The sequence below is a fragment of the Rhagoletis zephyria genome, unplaced genomic scaffold (genome assembly GCF_001687245.7).
Source record: "Rhagoletis zephyria isolate East Lansing unplaced genomic scaffold, Rhagoletis_zephyria_1.1 Rzeph_scaffold_00488, whole genome shotgun sequence".
Lineage (NCBI taxonomy): Eukaryota > Metazoa > Arthropoda > Insecta > Diptera > Tephritidae > Rhagoletis > Rhagoletis zephyria.
This window is the reverse complement of record NW_016157572.1, coordinates 208,411-231,700: the sequence shown is the minus strand read 5'-3', so window position 1 is coordinate 231,700 and position 23,290 is coordinate 208,411. Positions and strand designations below refer to the sequence as shown.

At 40.6% G+C, this 23,290-nt stretch overlaps 1 protein-coding gene across 1 annotated transcript in view; it reads left to right on the top strand.

Moving 5' to 3' along the window:
- Positions 1 to 18,991: 18,991 nt before the first annotated feature.
- The window catches only part of LOC108359914 (uncharacterized), a 90,742-nt gene continuing 86,443 nt past the window's right edge, over positions 18,992 to 23,290 (top strand). The window contains exons 1-3 of the mRNA XM_017611990.1: positions 18,992 to 20,320; positions 20,414 to 21,393; positions 22,074 to 22,519. Coding sequence (XP_017467479.1) covers positions 18,992 to 20,320; positions 20,414 to 21,393; positions 22,074 to 22,519 — 2,755 coding nt within the window. The remainder of the gene's footprint in view (positions 20,321 to 20,413; positions 21,394 to 22,073; positions 22,520 to 23,290) is intronic.

Genomic DNA, 23,290 nt, shown 5'->3' with positions numbered 1-23,290 from the left:
CCCTTTTTACTGAGTGAGATAAATTTTTGTATTCCTACAAGACCCACGAGACATTTTAAACCTATTGTGTTGAGTATTTGTAAATCAAACTTTGAAATGCATGATGCTTTTCGGTGTTTATGCCAAGATTTTAACAAGCATTATGATTGCATCGACATATCTGAATCGCTTTTTGTAATAAAGAAAACATTGCTCAACAAGTTAACTAAATAAACTAATATCTGCAACCGTGAACGAAATAATTACACAATATCTATGACTGCTTAGTACAATTGTAACGGCTTCGTATATTTCCGCGACCGCGTAGGACAATAGGAGCAGGGATCGGAAACTCGGCCTTTCCGACCTCGCCCAACAGTTCGTCTATAGCGTGGAGCGGAAACTAGGACTTTCCGCCTGCCTCACTTACAAAGTAACGACTACGGGAACATGGATCGGAAGCTCGGCCTTTCCGACCATGATCAACGGCCTGTAAACAGGGCGGAGCGGAAACTAGGTCTTTCCGCCCGCCGCACACAAAAGTAGACTGGAGACAAGGCCTCGCCAGCTACCCAAATTGCTATTGAATATCATTGTTATCTTTACAAGTTAATATTTATAATTATTTCACTCTGTAATGTATCACACATACTTAAATATTCTAAATCTTTTTATCTCAACTGTCTGTAAGAAAACATTTTTCTGTAGACTAAATAAATAAATAAATAAATAAATAAAAGACAGTACCTGCAATTATTGTACCACGCTCTACCATGAACATTTCCAGAGATATCCGGTAGGAAAAAGTCGGTTTGTATGGGCGGTGCCATGCCCCCTTTTCCAATAGCTCAAATTTTTTTCCAAGAGTATGCGATTGAATCTATATATCTCTGCACCAAGTTCCAGTACTCTGCCATGAACATTTCCAGAGATATGCAGTATGAAAAATTCAGTTTGTATGGGAGGTGCCACGCCCCGTTTTCCAAAAGCTCCAATTTTTCTCGAAGAGTATGCGATTGATTTCGTATATCTCCATACCAAATTCCAGCACTCTACCACGAACACTTCCAAGATATGCAGTATGAAAAATTCTGTTTGTATGGAAGGTGCCATGCCACCTTTTCCAATAGCTCCAATTTTTTTTTTGGGTTTTGGTTTTTCCGTTTTTTGATTTTTGGCTTCGGATGGATTGATTTCGTATATTTCCATACCAAGTTCCAGAACTCTACCATGAACACTTCCAGAGGTATGCAGTATGATAAATTCGGTTTGTATCGGAGGTGCCACGACCCCTTTACATATCACATCCTTCGGACGAGTGCGGAAGGTGTCCGGAATTTCAAAAAAATCGGTTCAGCCTTTCTCGAGCTTTGCGAACACTAAAATGGCTTTCATAATATATATTAGTATAGATCAGAGGTTCCCAAACTTTTTTTTCTCGTAGACCCCTTTCTATAATTTCACCATAAAGACATCAAATGTGCGGCTCACTCATGACTTTGTACGTGGAGTATTTGTAAAATAGTTATTTGTGTTGATGGCATCATTTTTATTTTTATCGCTCCGAGTTTTAATGTGAGGCGAAAAATATCACTCACAAGTTTAAAACACAAAACTTTAAACAACAAAACGGCTAAGCTTTTTACGCCAAACTTTTAATTCAGAAACTGACGATAGAGAAACGAAAGAGTCTAGAAAAATCAATGTCAAACAACCCACAGTGTTGCCAACTTTTGATTTTCAAAAAGCACCAAAAACTTGGAAAAAAGGCGTTTTACCAAACTAAAGGCACCAATTTTTTTTTAATCAAAGGATGCTTTTTTCATAACAGTTTGTATTTAACAAAAGTAAAGAATTTACAATATTTACAAGAACACATACATAAATCAATACACAAAACGTTTTCGCTCATAACGATTGAATAGCCTCTATACATGCTATGATGACTCATGCTTACGACGTATTACCGAAGTACTATTAAAACTAATATATCTCGAGAAAGAAATATCGAATCGCAACACACGAAAATAATGGCCTAAGTATAAATGAGCAAAAAATTTGATGTTTTCATTATATAACCTCAAATATCGCAAAAACCCGTGTTTTGGCAATCTGGGGGTAGGATATCTAAAAATTCTAGTACTAGAGCAATTGTGCGGCCAGATTTTGATTCAGCACCAAGAAACGATGTGTTTTACTCAGGTGGTAAAAAAATCAAAATTTGTACAAACATTAGAAAAGAAAAAAAACAAATACTTAACTTACCTGCGTACTAGCATTTTCAACGTGACTAGAATTCAACAAAGTGGGTTTGCAACTTCAGCTTTTTATCAATCATGGTTGTATTTTAGTGCCTGTAAATTTGTATATTCTTGCAAATTCCGCATCTTCATGAACACCGCAGCTTATAATATTTCAAATTATTTCAGGTTTTAACTATCTCGGAGTAATATTAGTTAAAAAAAGCACTAAAAAGGCACTAGGCACTAAGTAATTTTTTTTGGCGTTTTAATTTTCAAAAAGCACTAAATCTAGTGCTTTAAGCACCAAGTTAGCAACTATGACAACCCAGCAAGCAAGAAGTGCAACAAGTGTTCCACCGTCTCATCCTATTCAAGGCAGGATGGGCAAATTGACTTGTCATTTACACCTATCACAGTGAGGTGTTTATGCCACGTGACGTGACCAGTCAGTAGTCCAACAAGTTGTCTGCAGTGTCGTCTGCTCAGTGAGAACAAAAAATTAGATAGACCTGCTGAGATTCAAGGCAACATGCGTTTTGCCCACGTGCATCCTCTCGATGCCTGTCTTTTATGAGCGAAGAATTCACCCAGTTTCTGATTGGTGCTTCGATGGCCGAAAGTGGGTGCGCTAAAACTGTTGTGGATCGAGGAATGCCTGGTCTGAGCCAATTCTGGCCAAATGGTCAGATGTCTCATTATCAGGTACTCCTGAGTGAACTGCCACCCAGAGTAATGCAAGCTCGTTATGTTTACCATCATAATTTAGTCGAGGTTTGCATTGCTGAACTAGTTTTGAAGTAGTTAGAGGGCTGCCCAATGTCTTAAGTGCAGCTTGGTTGTCACTGCAGACACGTAAACTCCTTCCCCCCACCTACGTTCCACCACGTAGTCCATGGCTTTGAGGATTGCAATTACCTGAGTCTGGAAGACCGAAGCATATTCCGCAACAGAAATGTGAAGCTTTTCCCCATTAACTTCAAAAAAGACCCCAGATCATGACCCAGAGTAAGTTTTGGAGCCATCAGTGAAAATTCGACCAAACGCAATAAAGTGCAGCTCGAAGACTGAAAAGGATTGGGACCTGACCTTGCCGACAATCCAATGGTCAGTCAACTCCCAATGCCACAGCGTAACGAAGTTCTGTCCAAATGAACTTATTTTTAACTACAATCCACGAGAGGTTTCCAAGAACCGAATTGTTCAAGCGATACACGATAGCATCGAGCCAAATGAAATCAACGTAGATGAGAAGAGGCAAGCGGCAGCGGTAAATATAAGCGAGGAGCGGAAGCGCTGGAAGAAGCGTTACGACGAGAAGCATTCTAAACCGCGCAACTACGAAGTGGGCGATTTGGTATTCGTAGACTACGTGCCCACAGCAACGGGTGAGTCGCACAAGCTAGATCTAGCATTCAAGGGCCCGTATGTCATAACAAGGGTCTTGAACTACGATCGCTATGTGGTGGAGGACTTGCCAGACAATACGGTAACACAGCGAAGATATTGCAACGTAGTAAGTAGCGATCATATGAAGCCATGGCGTGTTCTTGGTCCAGAACTCGACATCAGCGATGAAGACAGCCATGTGTCGTCCGAGACGGACGAAATGTCAGGAGAGGCCGAGCTGTCAAGTACAGGGGAGTGAGTCGTGGTCATCCGTTGAGAGCGGACGTGTCGATGCGAGTCGGTGAACAGCGCATCACAACGAGCGCATATCAGCATTCACATATTTACATTAAATTAAACTTTGTTCGTTTACTATTCATTTATATTAATAAACTATTTGACATTCATTAAACTAAAAGCCTAAATCGAGTCATCTCTGACATATATTTCCATTAATTTTAAGTCTATACAATTAGGTTAATCAAATTATAGTGGATCATTGTTTATTTTATTTACTTTTACTTAATTTGATTTATTTTAATTTAATTTAAATCTTAGCAAAGTTCACTATTTTTAATAGATTTTAATGGAATTGATCCCAGGGTAATTTTAATTTATAATTTATAATTGATTGAGTTTGTTTTCCAGTGGACCTTACTTTTATTTAGATCTGGTTGAAGTAAATTTCTGCTTCTAGCTATACTTGAAACGTACTTATAAGCCCAACATTTATTTTCCTGTCTTCCCTAGGAGGGTATACAGAGCTATACTTCGGTATGAGCATACAAGTTTATACTATGTGTATGTGTATGACTTAACGTAGGGTATATTTAGCTATATGCTAAGTATGGTTAAATAACTCTTGGTGCAAAATTAATAAATGATGTCTACGACTGGTTCCATTACACAATTTAAGTAAAAGGAAATGCAATCAAGCTTTCGATCAAATGACAATTTTGTGAATTAATTCAGGCAAAGGGAGGGCCCGGAAAAAAATCCAAAAGAAACCCCTTTTCTCAAATTGCTAGTGAAACCAGCAGTGATCGGGACAATACAAATATAAGTTAAGCGTGGACCCGGTCCTGACGTTTAAGGTTTTGAATTTGTTATTTTTATTTTTTCCAAGTCAACAAAGTGTGATTGAAACTCAGTGCAGTTTTATTTTATTGCAACATAAAGTAAAGAAATATAAGCAAACGATTCAAAATTAAAAATTTCCTATTTGATTTATAGTGCACCTGTTATGAGAGCCCTGCAAAATTCAATCGCACCTTGTTAATGAGTCAAACCACGCCAACTGTGTCAATGAATTTTCATTGATTTTCTGGAAAGTGAAGACAATTGTGCGAATCTGTCGATAATTATAGAACGAAAATACACTTTAGACGGTTTTCCGAAATTGCACTTCGTTTTTGTTTTTTTTGGCATTATAAGAATATTGCAATTTTTGAGAGAAAAATTCGTAACTCGCGACCCATTAGATGAAAGTTGATGAATTTTTTTTGAGAGTTGCTGAAGCTTTTCCCTTTACAATAGAAGGATTTGCAGAATAAAATTTGCAAACCAATTACTTCTATAATAACAATTATTTAAACAATTGCAATTATTTTTATATTCTGGGCCCGCGATTGCAGTGAAATTTTTGCACAATATACTCTAAACTCTTGATTTTAAGTTCCAAAAAGAAAAAATTGGTCTTTCCAATTTTGACAGTCGCTATCGATTTTTTTCTCACCTCTAAGCCTTGAGTAAATAGCTATTACCATAGAAGCTTGTGTGAGTGATAGCATTTTTATGTTAATTAATGAATAATTATACAAGTACGTACATTATTTAACGTATAACTTGAAACATCAATCTTTATTTACAACTTATGTTTATTTACAACTTGAGAAAAAAGTCGATAGCGACTGTCAAAATTGGAAAGACCAATTTTTTCTTTTTGGAACTTAAAAACATGAGTTTAGAGCATATTGTGCCAAAATTTCACTGCAATCGCGGGCCTAGAATATATAAATAATTGCAATTTTTTAAATTATCGTTATTACAGAATTAATTTCTTTGCAAATTTTGTTCTGCAAATCTTTCTATTGTAAAGGGAAAAGCTTCAGCAACTCTCAACAAAAATTTCATCAAACTTCATCAAATGGGTCGCGAGTTACGAATTTTTCTCTCAAAAAATGCAATATTCTTATAATACAAAAAAAAAAACAAAAAACGAAGTGCAATTTCGAAAAACCGTCCAAAGTGTATTTTTGTTCTATAATTATCTACAGATTCCCACAAGTGTCTTCACTTTCCAGAAAATCAATGAAAATTCATTGACACAGTTGGCGTGGTTTGACTCTAATTACACTTTGGTTCTTGTATGAGTGTACATATGGATTTGTACTTGTATATATATATACACATATGTATGCATATATATATATATATATATATATATATGTATATATATTTCTGTTCCTAGTTCCCCTGTGTCTATTTCTTATTTATCCCTTATACAATTTCTTTATTTAATAGAGCAACAGAGAAAATCTAATAACCTCCAAATAATTATAATTATTAAGCTATACTTATTTGAGTTCTTCCCTAGGTCAAAATGGATCAAAAAAGAACATTTAATCGAAAACAAGTTCCCTTTGGGAGCTATTTATAGTTCCGGTTGGTTTCATTACGACTCACCCACCGTTGCAGCAGGGTTTGGTGGGGCACTGCTGTTGTTATTGTTGCCGGTTGTTGTTGTTGTTGTTGCCTGGTGCGCTGCTGTTGTGGCAGCCGTTGGTCGTTGTCGCTGCTCTGGTGGTTGTTGATGTTGCTGTGACTGCTGCGGTGGCAGCTGTTGTTGTTGTTGCAGCCCTGCTGTGCAGGGGTTGTTATCATGCCATTTATGTTCACTCACCGGTGCTGTTGTGGCAACCGTTGGTTGACTCACCGGTGCTGTGCCCTTTGTGGCTGACTTACCGATGCTGGGCCAGTGATGTTAATTTTCCTGCTGATGTGCTGACTTACCGGTGTTGTGGTGATGCCGGTGATCTACCGCCACAGATGTTGCTTCACCGGGGCTGTGCCGGTGGTGTGGTAACCGGTGGTTGACTCCCCAGTGTTGGCGACTTGACTCACCGGTGCTGTGCCCCTTGAGGCGGACTTACCGGTGCTACTCTGGTAACCGGAGGTTGCCGTGGTAACCGGTGGTTGACTCCCCGGTGCCGTGCCGGCCGTTGTGCCGACTCTATGGTGCTACTCTGGTAACCGGCGGCAGCTGTGGCAACCGGTGGTTGACTCCCCGGTGCTGCGCCGGCGCTGCGGTGTCGCCGCTTCACCGGGGCCGTGCCGGTGGTGTGGTAACCGGTGGTTGACTCCCCGATGTTGGCACTTGACTCACCGGTGCTATGGCCCTTGTGGCGGACTTACCGGTGCTATGCCGGCTGTTGTGCTGACTTACCGGTGCTACTCTGTTAACCGGCGGTTGTTGTGGTAACCGGTGGTTGACTCCCCGGTGTTGGCGACTTGACTCACCGCTCCTTTGCCCGTTGTGGCGGACTTACCGGTGCTGTTAATTTGCTGGTGCTATGCCGGCTGTTGTGATTTTGCTGAAAATGGAAAGGGACGTGCTCAGTAGTATGGGAATATTTAATATGGAATTTGTTGGTGACTTACGTTTACCACTACCTCCAAATTTGTAAACCCAATCCACTTATCACATGTATTTCGTGTGATATACCGCGTTTTGAAAAGTTCCCGTGCGTAAATGGTACTTTTCCCAAACGCGTTTATAAATTAGCACTTTTCGCCAGCAATCAGAAACACCAATGGCCGACTATGGGGCTGCCAGCAGGTTTATATATCCTTGCCAATTGCGCAGTTTCATTTGATGACCTGTTAGAGATGCTGCAGTGTTATCGATATGTCATGGAGTCCGATTGGGTTTATTTGTGTTTTCTTAAATTTTATAAGCAAGTAAGGTTGATTTTGAAATTTACATAACCGATTTACGCGATGTAAATGTAGATCAGGGCGTCAAAACTTATTAATTTGTTATTTCTATTTCAGGAAACCTAATGTTACATTTTATTTACTGTCTTTATCGACTATTGTTGAAAAGCTTAGTTTGAGAGAATGCTAACAAGGCTCTACCTATGCTAAGTATTCTAAAAATCGGAAGGAATGATATCGGAAACTTTTGAGAAGAAATTAATAATTGCTTGTTAGGAAAAGGGAAAATGATTTTGTTAAAAAGTTTTAGTTATACTGAGCGCTGCATGACATATCGATTTTTGAACCACGGGGCCATCTCTATATCACGCGCAATTCGGTAACGGGAGTCTCGCGTGATTTTTGTAACGGCAGTTTCGCGGAAATTTTATAACAGCATTTCGCGCCGCCAATGAGATCCTGCCACGTAATAGTCCTATAGTGTGGCTTGTCTAAAAGGTGTAGTCTTCTCTTTTCCGCTTTTGCCCTTTTTATGTCCTGGCCGCAATGTTCCCTGTAGTGGCAACCCCTCCAAGAATTGTCAAGATGGGAGAGTCTCATTGGCAGTTTTAGCGTTGCCATACGCCCTGGACAATATTAAATGGTGAATTTTTCTGCCACGTTACCGGGTGCACTATACGCCGAAGAATAAAATATTTAGATTTCTGTGCGGCAAACAGTAACCCATAACAAACCTGCTTCACTTCACGACTCGTCACAGAAGTGAACAGGAAGGGTTAACTGTCTTCGCAAGGCGTCCGGCCAGAGATTAGGTGGTAAAATCAGAAGAACGTGGGGAACGACTCACCCCTGAGATATAGAGTCTCAAAAAAAAAGAAGTCTTTAGCCGGAAAAAAAAGAAATTAATACCACCCCTTAGTTACTTCAGGTGGCAGTTAGGGTTCGTCCGACTCAGTATTGGTAGTCTAATAAGTTAGGTTTGATGTTACGAAAATACCGAAGTCAACGCATTTACTATATTCCGCGTCAGTATTCGCTTGTAATGCTGGGTGGACTCGTTATTGTGTAGCCGGTCTCTGGAACGTTAAGTCTCTTGATCTGGTTAATACTGAGTCGGCTCCTAACATTCTGGTATTCGTAAGGCAATGAATGTTTTTAAAAGGTTCAATCTGGGGTTTCAGTAAGTCAGGGTGGTTTTCGTAATTCCGGTAGTGAAAGAAATAAAGGTTATGCCAGAGTTTACTTGGCGTATTCGACTCGGAACTCAATCCCGGTTGTGACTAAGTATGGGTTGAATTAGCGTTCTTTTCGAGATGCTTGAGTCAGAATTATACCGCGCAAACTCTGGAAAAAAATTCAAGTCCGGTGTTGCGGTGGTTCTCTATTGTTTTAGATCACAGAAGCCTACCCCCCAAAAGTGCCGAAATTAGTCGGTCTTAACACCCTGCCCCCCACTAGTTCAACACCGCTAAGAAGAACACAGGGCAGGCTGTCCTGAAAAGGACACTTGGTCGCGAGTTTATAGCCGTCCGGCGGCTGGGAAAAACGTGTATATATTTATTTTGTTTCCTATTCATTATGGCTTTGCAGGCCAAGAGACATTTTCTTAAAGGAAAACTCGTCAAAACTCCGAAATGAATTAGACATTTTGATAAGGAGAACTCGTCAAAACTCCGAAAGGCATTAGACATTTTGATAAGGAGAACTCGTCAAAACTCCTAAAAGCAATCCTAATGGGAGTGCCGATTGTCGGGCAGTTCACGACTCCCGGTGGGAGCACGCGTGAACGTCCTGTGAATATAGATGCTCGGGGAGGATACTGGGCGGTTTGTCCCCGACCGCCAGAGCGCCCAGTGAAAAGGACAGTAAGAGAAAAAAGATACTCTATTCACATTCGTTGGTTAGAGTTAGCCACCCCCCAATTGCCGAACTTAGTCGGTCTTCACAGTACGGCCCCTCCGCTAGCCCAGTAGCTCGTTTCTGTTCCGATTCTCTACCTGGGCGAATTCATATATGAACTCGCCGCCTTGTTGTCTACTGCTAAGGAGTTGTAATGAATGACGTATATTCCCTACCAGCATAGAAATGATTGGTAGGGAAGAGTTACAGAAGCGAGTTACAGCCCTACATGACTTAGCTTCGAGGAAAAGCCATGCAAAGTTGGCCCCGGGCAGTCTGCGGGCGGTCAAGGTTTTACCCTATCGCTAAGTTTAATATTTGCAATAACGTGTATACATATAAAATTGAGAAAAACGTGATTATTAAATTTTGGAAAAAAACTACTTTACTTTCGGATCGCTCTTCGTGACGGATGACATTGTCACGGCCGGATGTCAAATGCATGGAACCTACCGATCGGTTTGACATTCAAGTCCTCTAAATGCTCTATGCATTGCCTACATTTCGCAGAACACGACACTTGACATATTTAGGCAAGAATTTAGCATTTATGCCTTGCTTAAAATTGCTAAGAGCGAAGTTTTTCCGGAATACTTCTTGTCCTTCCCGGTAATTCACAACCCGCGTACGTTTGTTGTACGTGTTCGCTGCTCTGTCTTGCGCTAACTCAAGGTTCTTTCGTATATGTTTGCGAATGTTTGCTAGCTCGGGACTTCGTCTTGTCTTAGGCTACCCAGTTTCTCCAGTATGCTATAGGCTGACGCATGTTGTATCAAATTTTGTCCAAATAACGCGAAGTATGGTGAGCTCTGAATAGTGATGGCAAAAGAAATGAATTAATCGGTTAATGGAATCATATGATTAATTGCGCCGATCAATTATTAACTGCAATCAATCGTAATCAATTTCAAATAACCGATTATTAATCGATGTTTTCCAGGTAATATTAAAAAATCATAGACAAAAAAATTACAATTTACAATGTGTTAGAATTTGCGGGTTAATTGAAAGATTTTCTTAAATTTATTGAACTTATACTCGTATTCCATTGAAACTTATTTATTAAGGACTGAATTTAAAAACAACAGTTTTTATAAACGCTTGGTTGTCAATCTATTGCGAAGGAACTGATGTTCCTATTAAGAAACAATACTTTTGTGAAAGTGAGTAAAGCTTTGGATACACTGAGCTCATTTCATCCCAGGCGGTTACCACATCACACTTCAATTCGAGCACCGGAGAATTTAAAAAGTAGCTCAATTCATCTTGTGGTTGCGTTAAGTCGTTCTCGTTTCTTTTCCGCTTGTGGGCCAAGGACTTATGGGGAGCCCATAAATCGAACTCGGTATCACCGGCGGAAGAAGTTTCACTTCCACTTCCAATGCTGTCTTCCATATGCTCGATTTCAGCCATTTCCCTTCTTATATGTCGCATAACTGTAGATAGAGCAATTGGATTTTGGAAATGGATTTTCTTAAAACGAGGATCCAGTAAAGTAGATGCCGCCAGTAAAAATGAGTGTTCCATTTCTCCAAATCGCCGATCAAATTGTTTTAAAATATTCGTTGCAAGAAATTTTCATTATTTGTTGGCGCCCATAATGAGCAAGTGGAATAACTTGACTTCAATAACTTCAAATTTTATACAAAAATTAAAAAAATTCTGCAAGCTTTCACCTAAATTTCAAACTTTTTAATTAGACTCTAAAAAAATTCAAGTGTAGTATAACAAAGTGCAAGATTTAAGTTCCTAAAAATTGCGTTGAGTTTTGACAGCATAAAGCAGTTCCTTCCATATCAAGATATTTTTTGAACATACAGCTTGTGATGATATCGCTGACTTCAGGTGTATTTAATGAACTGTCACAAATTAAGTTAAGCGTATGCGCGAAACATGGAATATGGTGATTTTTCCCAAAAGTATTGTAAATAGATTTAGAGATATTAGCGCCATTATCAGTAACAACTGCAATAACATTGCTTTTGTTTATGGAAAATTTCGAAAGCGAACCTTTTAGTACTTCTGAGATGTGCGCAGCTGTATGGGCTTCAGTTAGTTTAAAGACACCAATTGTTCCATAAAATTGTTTACTTTCAAACAAACCATGTACCGTCACACCGAGCATGCTCTTCATTTGAGTGTCAGTCCATATATCAGTAGTCAAACAGATATTAGACACATGCGATAACATCTTTTTAAATTTTTCCACTTCTCTATTATACATTTTTTTAATTTCTGCTTTTATTGTATTCCTGGTCGGAACTTTATAAAGCGGATATTCCCCTGAAAAGGATACACATCCATATGTCTATGAGAAATCAGCAACAATAAATTGCAGCAATGTAAAAATAATAAGTCTTATGAAAGAATACCTTCCACATGCGAAAATGGCAAATTGTGCATTACAATCATTTCCACTACTGATTGCGTCAGTTTCTGATGCTTCGTACCACCTGATGCAAAACTCTCTACATCTGAAAACACTGTTTATATTTGGCTGATTGCTTCTTGGTATAGGTTTTTGGCTCGTGCTTGGCAATGCATTGCTATCCTCTGTGACACAACTGGCTTCATGCAACGCGTCATTGTTTCTCTTTAGTACACAATGTACATTAAAGTTGCGATTAATTTATGGTGGAATTTTTAACTTACTTTTAGGGCTTCAGCCTCCTCTGAGTGTTTCAACTATAAGTGCTGCATCATATTTGTTGTGTTGTTGGAGCACTTTAAAGTTTTGCAGCACAACTTACACCCTACATCTGTAGAACTCTCCTTTGAAAAATCACTTCGTATTGGGGGCATTCTCCTTTTGTTCGCTTGAATAAAACCCTGGACAATATAATTTTTTGAACAATTTTTAAAAAAATTTGTAAAAGCGCTGCTGATGTGAAATNGTTCGCTTGAATAAAACCCTGGACAATAAAATTTTTTGAACAATTTTTAAAAAAATTTGTAAAAGCGCTGCTGATGTGAAATGGTTTTGTTTTCTAGTGGCGTACATCTTTCGATTATTTTAGAAATAATCGATTAATATTGCAATTAATCAAAAGGGCTTTCACGATACAATTAAACCGACAAGTGAAGGAAAATAACCGATTAATATTAATTGTTCGATTAATCGTGCCATCACTAGCTCTGAATCGACGTATGGTAATCGCTTCTTAAAACCGACACAATTTCGGGAATATATTTGTCCCAGTCCATGTGATCTTGTTTGTCTTTCAGGAATATTCTAACATTCGAAACAATCTCTCTGTTCACGCGTTCAGAGGCGTTAGCCTGCGGTGAGTATAACCCCTTCTTAATGTGAACAACCCCATAGTTTTCAAAAAACTGCTGCATCTCCTTCGAAATGAATTGCTTCCCGTTATCACTACGGACGAATTGAGGGACCCCTAAAGCTGGTAAAATCTCTGTACTAAAGAAGCTACTTACATTTGCCGACGTCGCGTTTTGCATCGCCTTCAAAAATACGTATTTGGAAAAATGATCTAGCACTATGAACAAAAACGGGTTTTTCGCTTTGATCCTGGATATGGTCCTAAGAAATCCCAATAAAGACGCTGGAATGGCCTCTCGGCAGATTTCACATCGATTCACATAAAGGCGTATGTTCTTTGCCATGTGCGGCCAAAAGTATTTCTGCCGAACACGCTCCAAAGTCTTCTGCCAACCTCCATGGTAACTAGCATTGGAATCGTGTGAATATTTGATTGCGAGCTCCGTCAGCCCTTCCGGTACCCACAAACGCCAGAGCGAATCTTCTTCCTCTTCCACACATTTCGAAACTCACTCTTTTGTATTTCTATTGTCGACTATGCGTAGATCGGGCAGCCCTTCGTGATTGTTATCAATTGTTTTACGAATCTCCGAGTACTATACGCCGTCGAATTCCGGTGATGCCAAGTTAATTTCTAGAGGTGGGGTAGAAGAGAGTTCGTCCACGTCAAAACGCGAAAGGGTGTCCGGCACAACATTTAAAGAACTTTTGCGATGCTCCATCCAAAAGTTGTATCGTTGCAATAGAAGCGACCATCTTGCCAGCCTGCCGCTCAAGTCTTTTTGTGTCATTAGCCACTTGAGACTTGAATGGTCAGTAATTATTCGAAAAGGCAATCCTTCAATATATGGTCTGAAACGCTTGACGCTAACTATTGCGGCGCGGCATTCCAGCTCGGTGATCGTATAATTCCGCTGAGCATTATTAAGCTTCTTCGATACGAAAGCTATGGGATGCTCTGCCCCTTCCTCACAGAGCTGGAATAAAACGCCTCATACCCCTATTTTGGATGCATCACATTGAATTACGAATTCTTTAATAAAATCTGGTTGTGCCAGGACAGGCGCTGAACAGAGTGCAACTTTAAGCTTCCCAAATACTTCAACTGCCTCAGAAGTTAATTTAAATGGTCCAGGTGACTTTCGAAGGCACTCTGTCATGGGACCCGCCAAATCTGCAAAATTGGTAATAAACGACCTGTACCAATTTGCCATTCCTATAAACCTACGAACCTGACGAGGAGACTTTGGAATCGGAAAATCCTTTATCGTATCAATCTTGCCTGGGTCTACTTTCAAACAACTATTCCATATCAAGTACCCGAGATACCGAATTTCCTTCTGGCAGAACTTGCTCTTCTTCACGTTGATTGTAAGTCCCGCTTCCCGTAAGCATTTCGCCACTTCCCTCAGCAATTCCAAATGGTCTTCAAAGTTTGAGATGCACACCATCAGATCATCCAGGTAGATGAAGACGTTCTCTTGTAACCGTGAAGGAATAGCCTTATCCATCAGCCGACTCATTGTTTGTGGACCGTTGCACAGGCCAAAGGGCATTACGTTAAAGTGGTACAATGGCTTTCATGGAACCGCAAATGCCGTCTTTTCCTTAGACGATTCCGCTAATTTGATTTGAAAGAAAGCATCCTTCAAATCAATACCACTTATTAAGTATGTGTCCTTTAACCTGCTCAACAACCCATTAATGTGGGGCAACGGGTACGAGTCCTTCTTTGTGACCGCGTTCACCTTCCTGGAGTCAATGCATAGCCTGACCTTGCCTGGTTTCCGAACTAGTACCACTGGACTACACCAAGGTGAATTCGATTCCTCAATCACTCCCATCTTAAGTAGCCTTTCAATTTCGCTATAGGCTTCCGCCTGCCTGGGTGGTGAAAGAGGAAAATGCTTGCTTTTAATTGGCATTGCATTACCCGTGTCTATATGGTGAGTCACTAAACTGGTTTGACCTAGTCCTAGCTTTCGAACGAGGGAAACTCCTGAACAACTTCTTGCAGTGCTATCTTCTGATCTGGTGTGAGCTGATGGAAGTTTGGCTCATCCTCATTTGGAAAATCTCAACAAGAAACCTTTGGAAATACATCAGGTGCTTTCCAGAAATCAACTCCCAACGGTACAAGATAAAAGCGAATAGTCCTCGTAATATTTTTAAAAGTGGCCGGTAGAGATATCGAGTCGAATATTTTCTGCTGATTTCCACCAGCCGTATAAACAAACGCGCGCAAAGAATGATATTTTAAATTGTTTCTTTTTAGGAAATCTTCGCGTCCGTTTCCAAGAATGGAAATGTTTGCTCCGGAATCCAACAAACCCACTACGAAACTATCGTATATTTTAATCTTTGCTAGCGGTCTCTCATCTGGTGTTATCAGAATTTTAGTGCTTTGCAAAAGTTTACGCATATTTACTCGGCTAGAATAAATTTTCCTACACTGTAGAATATTTTTTGAAACTACGAGTTTTGGCTCTTCTTCGAAGATATCCGCCCTTATCCGTTCATAATCCTGCTCTCTTTGCTCTAAACTAACTGGGAATTGAGTCTGGCATGCGACATCCCTACGTGAAGGCCTAAGAATTCGAACCTGCAGAGGATTGGCTGTAGAAGAAAACATACACTCGGAATCAGAACTATCTGGGAAAGCTATGATGACCCGTGGTGAAACCCTCGAGGGACTGGTACTACTCTCCGAACTACTGACATCTCCATGCAAACGAACGGTTCTGGTTGGGACTGGCTTACTGTTTGGTTTAGTACAGGAGGCTGCTGCTCTTGTACTCCCTGCTGCGGGGGCTAGGGTGCCGAACGAGAATCCCCGATTGCCTTCTCGCTCGGGTTCCGGTTTCCCTGTCTCCGATGATCTCTGGGGCATCTTGGAGTGACCACCCCCTTCTGTCCACACTTGAAGCAGAACACGTTCCGAATAGCTTCCTCGCAATAGATGTAAGAGTGTCCCAACTTGTCACTGTTCCAACACTGTATTCCCGAGTAGTCCGGTTTCCTAGTGCTCTGGAAATTCAGCGCTTCCACTTGTGGATCCATTTCTCCATCCATTCCTCTTGTCCATTCATCCGGTGTAATAGCCATGGTTTCGTTGACATACCGTCCTGAATAGTTCGGTACCAAGCTCCTCTTTTCCTTCAGGATCTGTTCGCCTTTCCTAGCAATGTCACGTAGGTCATGTAGGGTCTGCGCACCAGCATTGCAAAGCATCAACTTCAGGCTGCTGTTAACGTTCCTCTTCAATATGTCCATCAACAGGTTCTCCGACATCGGCTCCCTTAGTCTAGCGTTCAAGGCTAATATATCTGTATGAGACGTATCATACAATTCATTAGCCTTCTGACGACGCATTGAGATCTCCAGCATGATCTCATGGTCACTTTTTAAGGTGCCGAATTCCCGCTTGATAGAGTAGCGCAAGAAGGGAAAAGTCGCATCTGGGTTCTGCTTAGTGAACAACCAATACCATTCCTCAGCTCGCCCTGACAAAAATAGGTGGAAGCTTGCCATCAACTGCTCATCTGTACATTCCGTGCGCTCACACAATGTATTGAGTTTAAAAAGAAAGTCTGACACGCTACCGGTGCCGTCATAGGATACCTTCCAATCCTGTGGCTTAATGACAATATTAGGGGTGAAATTTGGTCGGTTATTCAAAGTGGCTTGTGTCGGATTGCGTCCGATAGAAGCAAAGTCCCTAGGGCCACTGGGTGCATTTTGAGATGCAGTTACCGCTGCACTTAATGCGTTCATATTTTCCCGCATCGTTCTCATTTCAGCTCTCGTTTCTTCTTGCGAAGTACGTAAGATCTGATGAAGCACTCCTACCCACGAATCTCCTGCCGGCGCTCCGCCATTAGAACGTCTACTCCTATCTTCTGCAATACCTTCACTAAAGCCGGTATTCCCTGGCAAAGACCTATCATTTTCCTGTCTTCCCGAAAGCACAGTCATGGAGGTAGCGGAAACATTCTGGACCGAAGTCCCAGGTGGTGAGGTGTCAAATAAATTTGAACTTTGTCGGCTATCAACCTTTAGTCCCGGAGCGGGATTGGCCACTGGAATTGGAGGCGGAACTCCCCCAGTATGGTCAGCAATAGGTGAATGCAGGAGTGTTATTTCTCCCGGCCCCTCTTGACTTAAAGCCGCTACCCCGCACCGAGCTACTGCGCGTAAGCCGTTACTGCTCTTCCATACAGCGAATCAACTGCAATTGGGAAATCAAGAAATGTGACGCTTGAGGTCAAGGCAAGTCCAAATTTAAAGTCTACAACAGGTACTGAAGGTTTGGCTCTCCCAGAGCTCATACCAAAATCCGAAAATCTGAGAGCAAAATTCTAAATCAAGTAAGGCTTGCTTCGATAGCTTAAGCCAAAAGAACGTCAGAAGAAAATATTTCAAATAAAATCAATAGATTTAGATAAGTGGCGCGATACTGCTGTAACCGATCGCGACAATTCAACAAAAAAAAGTCGAAAATATCAATAATTATTCAGTCCGCGTACTGAATGAGAATATACGCAAAAGAATTAAAAAAAAAACAATCAAAATATATTTTTAGTAAATAAACATATCAAGGGGGATAATTAAATATATACGTGGTAAATATACGTGTAAGCAAAATTCCAGTGGGTATAATTTAATATAATTGGGAAATATGTATTTTTCAGGAGTCAATGGGAATGCTCAGGAGCCCCAGCGCAGACCTATGGAGTGAGCTGGGTGCTAACGAAAAATGTATATATTTTTTTTTCCCAAAAAAAACAAGTCGCAAAAAAAACAAAAAAAAAATTCGGCAAAAAAAAACTAAAGGAAAATCTATTCACTCTAAACCCCACTTAGCGGACTAATTTTTTCCCCATTCCCGTGCCGACATATCGGACCACTGAACAATTTGGAGAAAAAAAAGTCAAACTACAAAAAAAACTAAGTGCGTTTAGCACTGCCTCACCGGGTGAATACAAAACTCCGGAGGACGTGACGTAAAGTCTCGGAGAAGCCTTCGGTTGCTGACCAAGAGGACTGATCCGAACCAGCGCACTCAGCTCCACTCATCCCGCCGCAACGCAGCAAGGGGCAGCAATCACATGCCCTCCTGGGACTTGCGGGATGGTGAAGCCTAATGTGCCAGTCAGGACCAGTCAACCTGACCAAACCTCAGGCTACCCCGTTGGGCGCCATCTGTTATGGTATGCATACTTTTGGAGCAGCAGTGAGTGCAGTCGGCATGACACAATGGGGTGCACTGTGGCTAGTCATGTCAGCTGGGCGGGGTTCTTGCCTCACTACTTTTCCCTGCGCCATAGCGGAGAAAAGTTATGCCTGTCAAACATCTCCGCTTCCGGCATGGCCGGAAGTATCGGACGGACACTACATTGTATCTACATATTAAGTACCCAAATTCATTGGTACTATCTTTTACATTGCGCACCAACACTGATAGCATTTAATCATATGTACCATCACTGATAATATCAGCTGCGCATAATTGCTTAGCTCTTCTTTATGCTAATTATTTGTATCTGCTCATGTCCACATATATGCATACTTGCATACATATATACGTAAACTTTTGCTTGCTATCAATCTGTGCTCCCGCTACTGCATAATTCTATCAATGCTAAAGAACCGGTTTAGAGTTTTGAGTGACTTTGATAATGCGCTGTTATCATATTTGTACATACATACATACATACATTAGCATAACTGTATTAGACTGGCATATGTACCACTAAATCAGGTGATGTACATACATTTATACCGTATGCCATTTTACTTATTAGCTGGAAGAAATTTTGTAAGCTAAGAATTTATGTTCTCACTTGCATTTTGGTCAAGATGGCAAGCGCTAGCATATGCACTTAAAGCATTTTTAGTAAAACGCCTGCATATATTTCTTGGTGTTTCGCGCATACTTACTACTCGTTTATTTTTAATATTGTAAAGAGCGCTAGCATATAGTTTTAAGCAGCGAATACAAATCAATAATTATTGTAAAAAAATGGGAAAAGCCTACAAACTATTTTTATCGTACTTTATCTCGCATTTAGTACGGGTCAGTAAAAAAGCTTATTGCCCCCATAACATTTGGTGACCCCGACGTGATCGCGGAATCAACACTAACAAGTTTGGTTTATCGCAAAATTGGTTTATCAAACGTTGCGTTTGACTATTTTTTGGCACCATTCAAAAAGATTGACTCAGCTGAAGGCGGAAAAAGCTGGACTCATTTGTCCAACAAATTGCCATGATCAACAACTCCCTGACTTTCGATGCCCTGCGTGAGTTCGACGAGGCTGCAGTAGAGGTGCGCATCGAGCAAGCGGATCGAATGGAGAAGAGGTTCGATGCCCTTCACACGCAACTAGAGGACAACGACGCTGATGATCTTTTGACTGCATTTACTAGTAACTATATCGAGTTAAAAACCAAGCTGACACGTCAGCTGCACACATGCCGAGCTTCAGAAGCGCATAGCTCTACGACATTTTCTGGTAATCAACCTTCGATCATCGTCACTCAACCAAAGCAGAGGTTACCTGTCTTACAAATCCTTAAGTTTAGCGGTAACTGTTTAGAATGGCCAGATTTTTTCTCGATGTTTAACACCGTTGTACATCAGGACGTAGATTTGACAAGAATTGAGAAATTCCAGCACCTTCGGTCAAGTCTACGTGATGCAGCGTTGGACACAATTCGTTCCTTAGAAATAAGTGAACAAAATTATGAGAAGGCCATTGATTTGTTAAAAGCTCGATTTGATAACAAGCGTTTAAACTTCCAGGCTCATATCCGAGACATTGTTCAGCTCAAGAGGGTAGAGGGTGAAAGGGTTGTCAAACTTCGAGAACTCAGCGATACGGTAAATGCTCACTTACGAGCTTTGCAAACTATGGGAACAAAGGAGCAGATCGCCGATTGCTTACTCATTCAACTCGTTTCTGGAAAATTGGACGTCAAATCTCGGGCGAAATGGGAGGAACAAACACCAGCAAACGAAATACCTACTTGGAGTTCAATGGCTATATTTTTGGAACAACGCTGCCAGCGACTGGAAAATGTGCAGAACGCTATTGCACCGCCGGAAAATCAGGTAGGAAAGAAATCGTCCAATAACAATAACAGTCGCAAGGTTCTGCTAACGTCAGCTGTAGCTGCATGCATATTGTGCAGTTCTAGCGAGCACAACATCGCAAAGTGCGAACAGTTTCTATGCCTTTCGCCTACAGCACGCTACAAAGAAGCAAAAAGATTGCACTTATGTTTGAATTGCCTTCGACACGGTCATTCACTTAAGGACTGCAAGTCCGGTCACTGTAGACATTGCACTTCGAAGCATCACAGTCTGCTTCATCAAGAAACAAATTCATTTTCGACTTCGTCACAAGCATTGGATTCTGCCAAACGGCCGTCGCAAGCGCAATCAACAACAACAACAACAATCCCTACTTCTATCAATTCGTACTTGCCTTCGTCTTCATCTTTCGGTCCTTCAGCTTCTGCATTTGTCAGTTCTGAAGTTCAAGCCAGCGTTGCTGACAGAGATTTCGTTCTCTTAGCAACCGCCATCATTTACGTAAAAAATCGATCTGGCTCTCTCATTCCCTACAGAGCTTTGCTAGATTTTGCGTCACAATTAAATTTCATAACCAATTGACTCTTTAACCAGCTACAATTGAAGAAGATCAAGTCTTCGCAGTTCATTTCTGATATAGGCCAAAATGAGTTCGTTGCTAATCATATCGTTGATTTAGACCTGCATTCGCGCATTAATGATTACACTGCTAAATTGTCTGCGGTTGCAACATCCACCATTACCGATGTTCAACCAACTCGCTCTTTAAAGGGTATTAATTGGAACATACCATCAAACATACGCTTAGCGGATCCACAATTCTTCGAACCTCAGCGCATTGATATGCTCATTGGAGCTAGTTTATTTTTCGACCTCCTCTGCGTCGGTCAGATTCGCTTGGCTGAAAACTTGCCACTTTTACAAAAAACAAAGTTAGGCTGGGTTGTATCAGGCGCAACTACATGCAATGTTCAGAAACTATCTTGCTTAGCAGCCATCGACATAGCTCTAGCAAATGACACAGATGTCGAGTTAAACAACCTGGTTCAGCGATTTTGGGCCATCGAGAATTGTAATGACTCCGCACCAAAGAATACAGTAGAGGAAGACTTGTGCGAAGAACATTTCATCAAAACCCATAAGAGATTAGAATCTGGTGAGTTTTCGGTTCGATTGCCAGCAAAATCGCCTCATTGCGAATTAGGAGAATCGTATCAGCAGGCCATCAATCGGTTCAAAGCTTTAGAGCGGAAATTTCAGCGCAATGCTGAACTAAAACAACAATATTCGTCGTTTATCAAGGAGTACCTTGATTTGAATCATATGTCAGTCGTTGACACTATACCAAAGCAAATTCAAGTGAATTTTTTGCCACATCACTGTGTGTTGAAAGCTGATAGCACCACAACAAAACTGAGTGTGGTTTTTGATGGCTCTGCGCCAACCAGCAATGGACGTTCGCTGAATTCGATCCTGATGAAAGGACCAACTATTCAACCACCTCTTTTTGATATTTTGCTTAGATCTCGCACATTTAAAATTGCTNTTACTGCAGACATCGCTAAAATGTACCGGTGCGTAAGAATGTCTCATCCAGACAACTTCCTTCAATGTATAATATGGAGGGATAATCCTAATGAAGATTTCTGCATTTTTAAATTAGATACCGTCACCTACGGAACAAAGTCAGCTTCTTTTCTAGCCATTCGAGCAATGCGGCAGCTTGGCCGTGACGGAGCTCTCGTCTATCCCGTTGGAGCCGAGACGATACACCATGGATTCTATGTGGATGACATGATTTTCGGTGCAGACTCTGTGGACGAAGCTAAAGTCGTGCTAAACCAGACAAAGAAATTGTTAACTCTTGGAAACTTTCACTTGAGGAAATGGTGCTCCAATGATGATCGCGTTTTGGCTGATATAGGTGGTAATGACAGACAGGACTTTCTAACCTTCGATGATGGTGCAAGCATAACAAAGACACTTGGATTGGTTTGGGACCCAAAGTTGGACGTATTCATATTTTCATTTTCTCCTTTCGCAACACCAACCAAGGTAACTAAGCGTACAATCCTTTCAGCTATAGCTAGGCTTTACGACCCGCTTGGTTTGATTGGACCTGTGGTGGCCAAAGCCAAAATATTCTGCAGCATTTGTGGAAGGAGAAGCTGCATTGGGACGAAAGCCACCCTCAAGCATTACAAGCAGAATGGCTGGAAATATGCAACCAATACAAGCTAGTTGCTCGTTTTAGTTTCGACCGTTACTTGATAATGCCCGAGGCGGACCTACAAATACATGGGTTTTGCGATGCGAGTATTGCTGCTTATGGTGCCTGCATATACATACGTGCTGAAAGTGAGGGACACATGCTAACCAATCTTCTCTGCTCCAAATCTCGTGTAGCTCCACTTAAAGCGCTCACGGTACCGAAGCTTGAGCTTTCTGGAGCATTACTTTTAGCCGAGTTAATCGCAAAAGTGGTAAGCGCAACGCATTTCAAAGGAAAAAAGGTATTTTGTTGGTCAGACTCCACAATAGTGCTATCATGGCTACGTAATGAACCGGCCAACTTCAACGTTTTTGTCGCAAATCGTATTAATGCAATTCAGACCCTAACTAAAGGTATGACTTGGGGCTATGTTCCAACCGATTCCAACCCAGCAGACATTCTTTCAAGAGGCGCTAGTCCGANCAAAGGTATGACTTGGGTCTATGTTCCAACCGATTCCAACCCAGCAGACATTCTTTCAAGAGGCGCTAGTCCGAAAGATCTTTTAAACATGTCTTTGTGGAAAAACGGACCATCTTATCTTGGTGGCGATCAGAACAATTGGCCAAAATCTCCTCTCTTACCAATAAAGGACTTACCCGAATATCGAAAGCGTGCATTTGTATTTATTACTATATCAGACATGTCTTTAAATTGCAAATTTGCTAACTCATTTGATCGATTGCAGAGAGTACCCTGCAGTGAAATCCCAAACTAGTCAGGAAAAATACTAGTTTACAACTAGAATTTCATGACAGAAACCGATCTAGTTCGAAAATGACCAGACTTGTACCAAGTACAAAACGATTTATTCATGCCCTACTTTATTTGACTTTGACAGTTTAATACAATAAAGTACACAAAATATTATAACTTTTATTTGGCTATATTGTAAACCGTTAAAGCGAGTACGTACTCGCAATTATACCATACCTGTTAAATAATAATTAATATTCATAATGATTATTAATTAAAGCATGGTTTTGTTTGGATAACCGTTTAATGATTAAATACCGATATAATTAATTACTTACAAAATTCTTACTTAAAAAAGTAATTAATTATTAAAAAATATTAATTAATTTTAATTACATCATTGTTTCGTTAGTTTTGATCATTTTCAATTATTTTTGACTTGTTTTAATTACACGATTATAATTATTTGATTAATTTCTATTATTAATCATCAAGGCAAACTA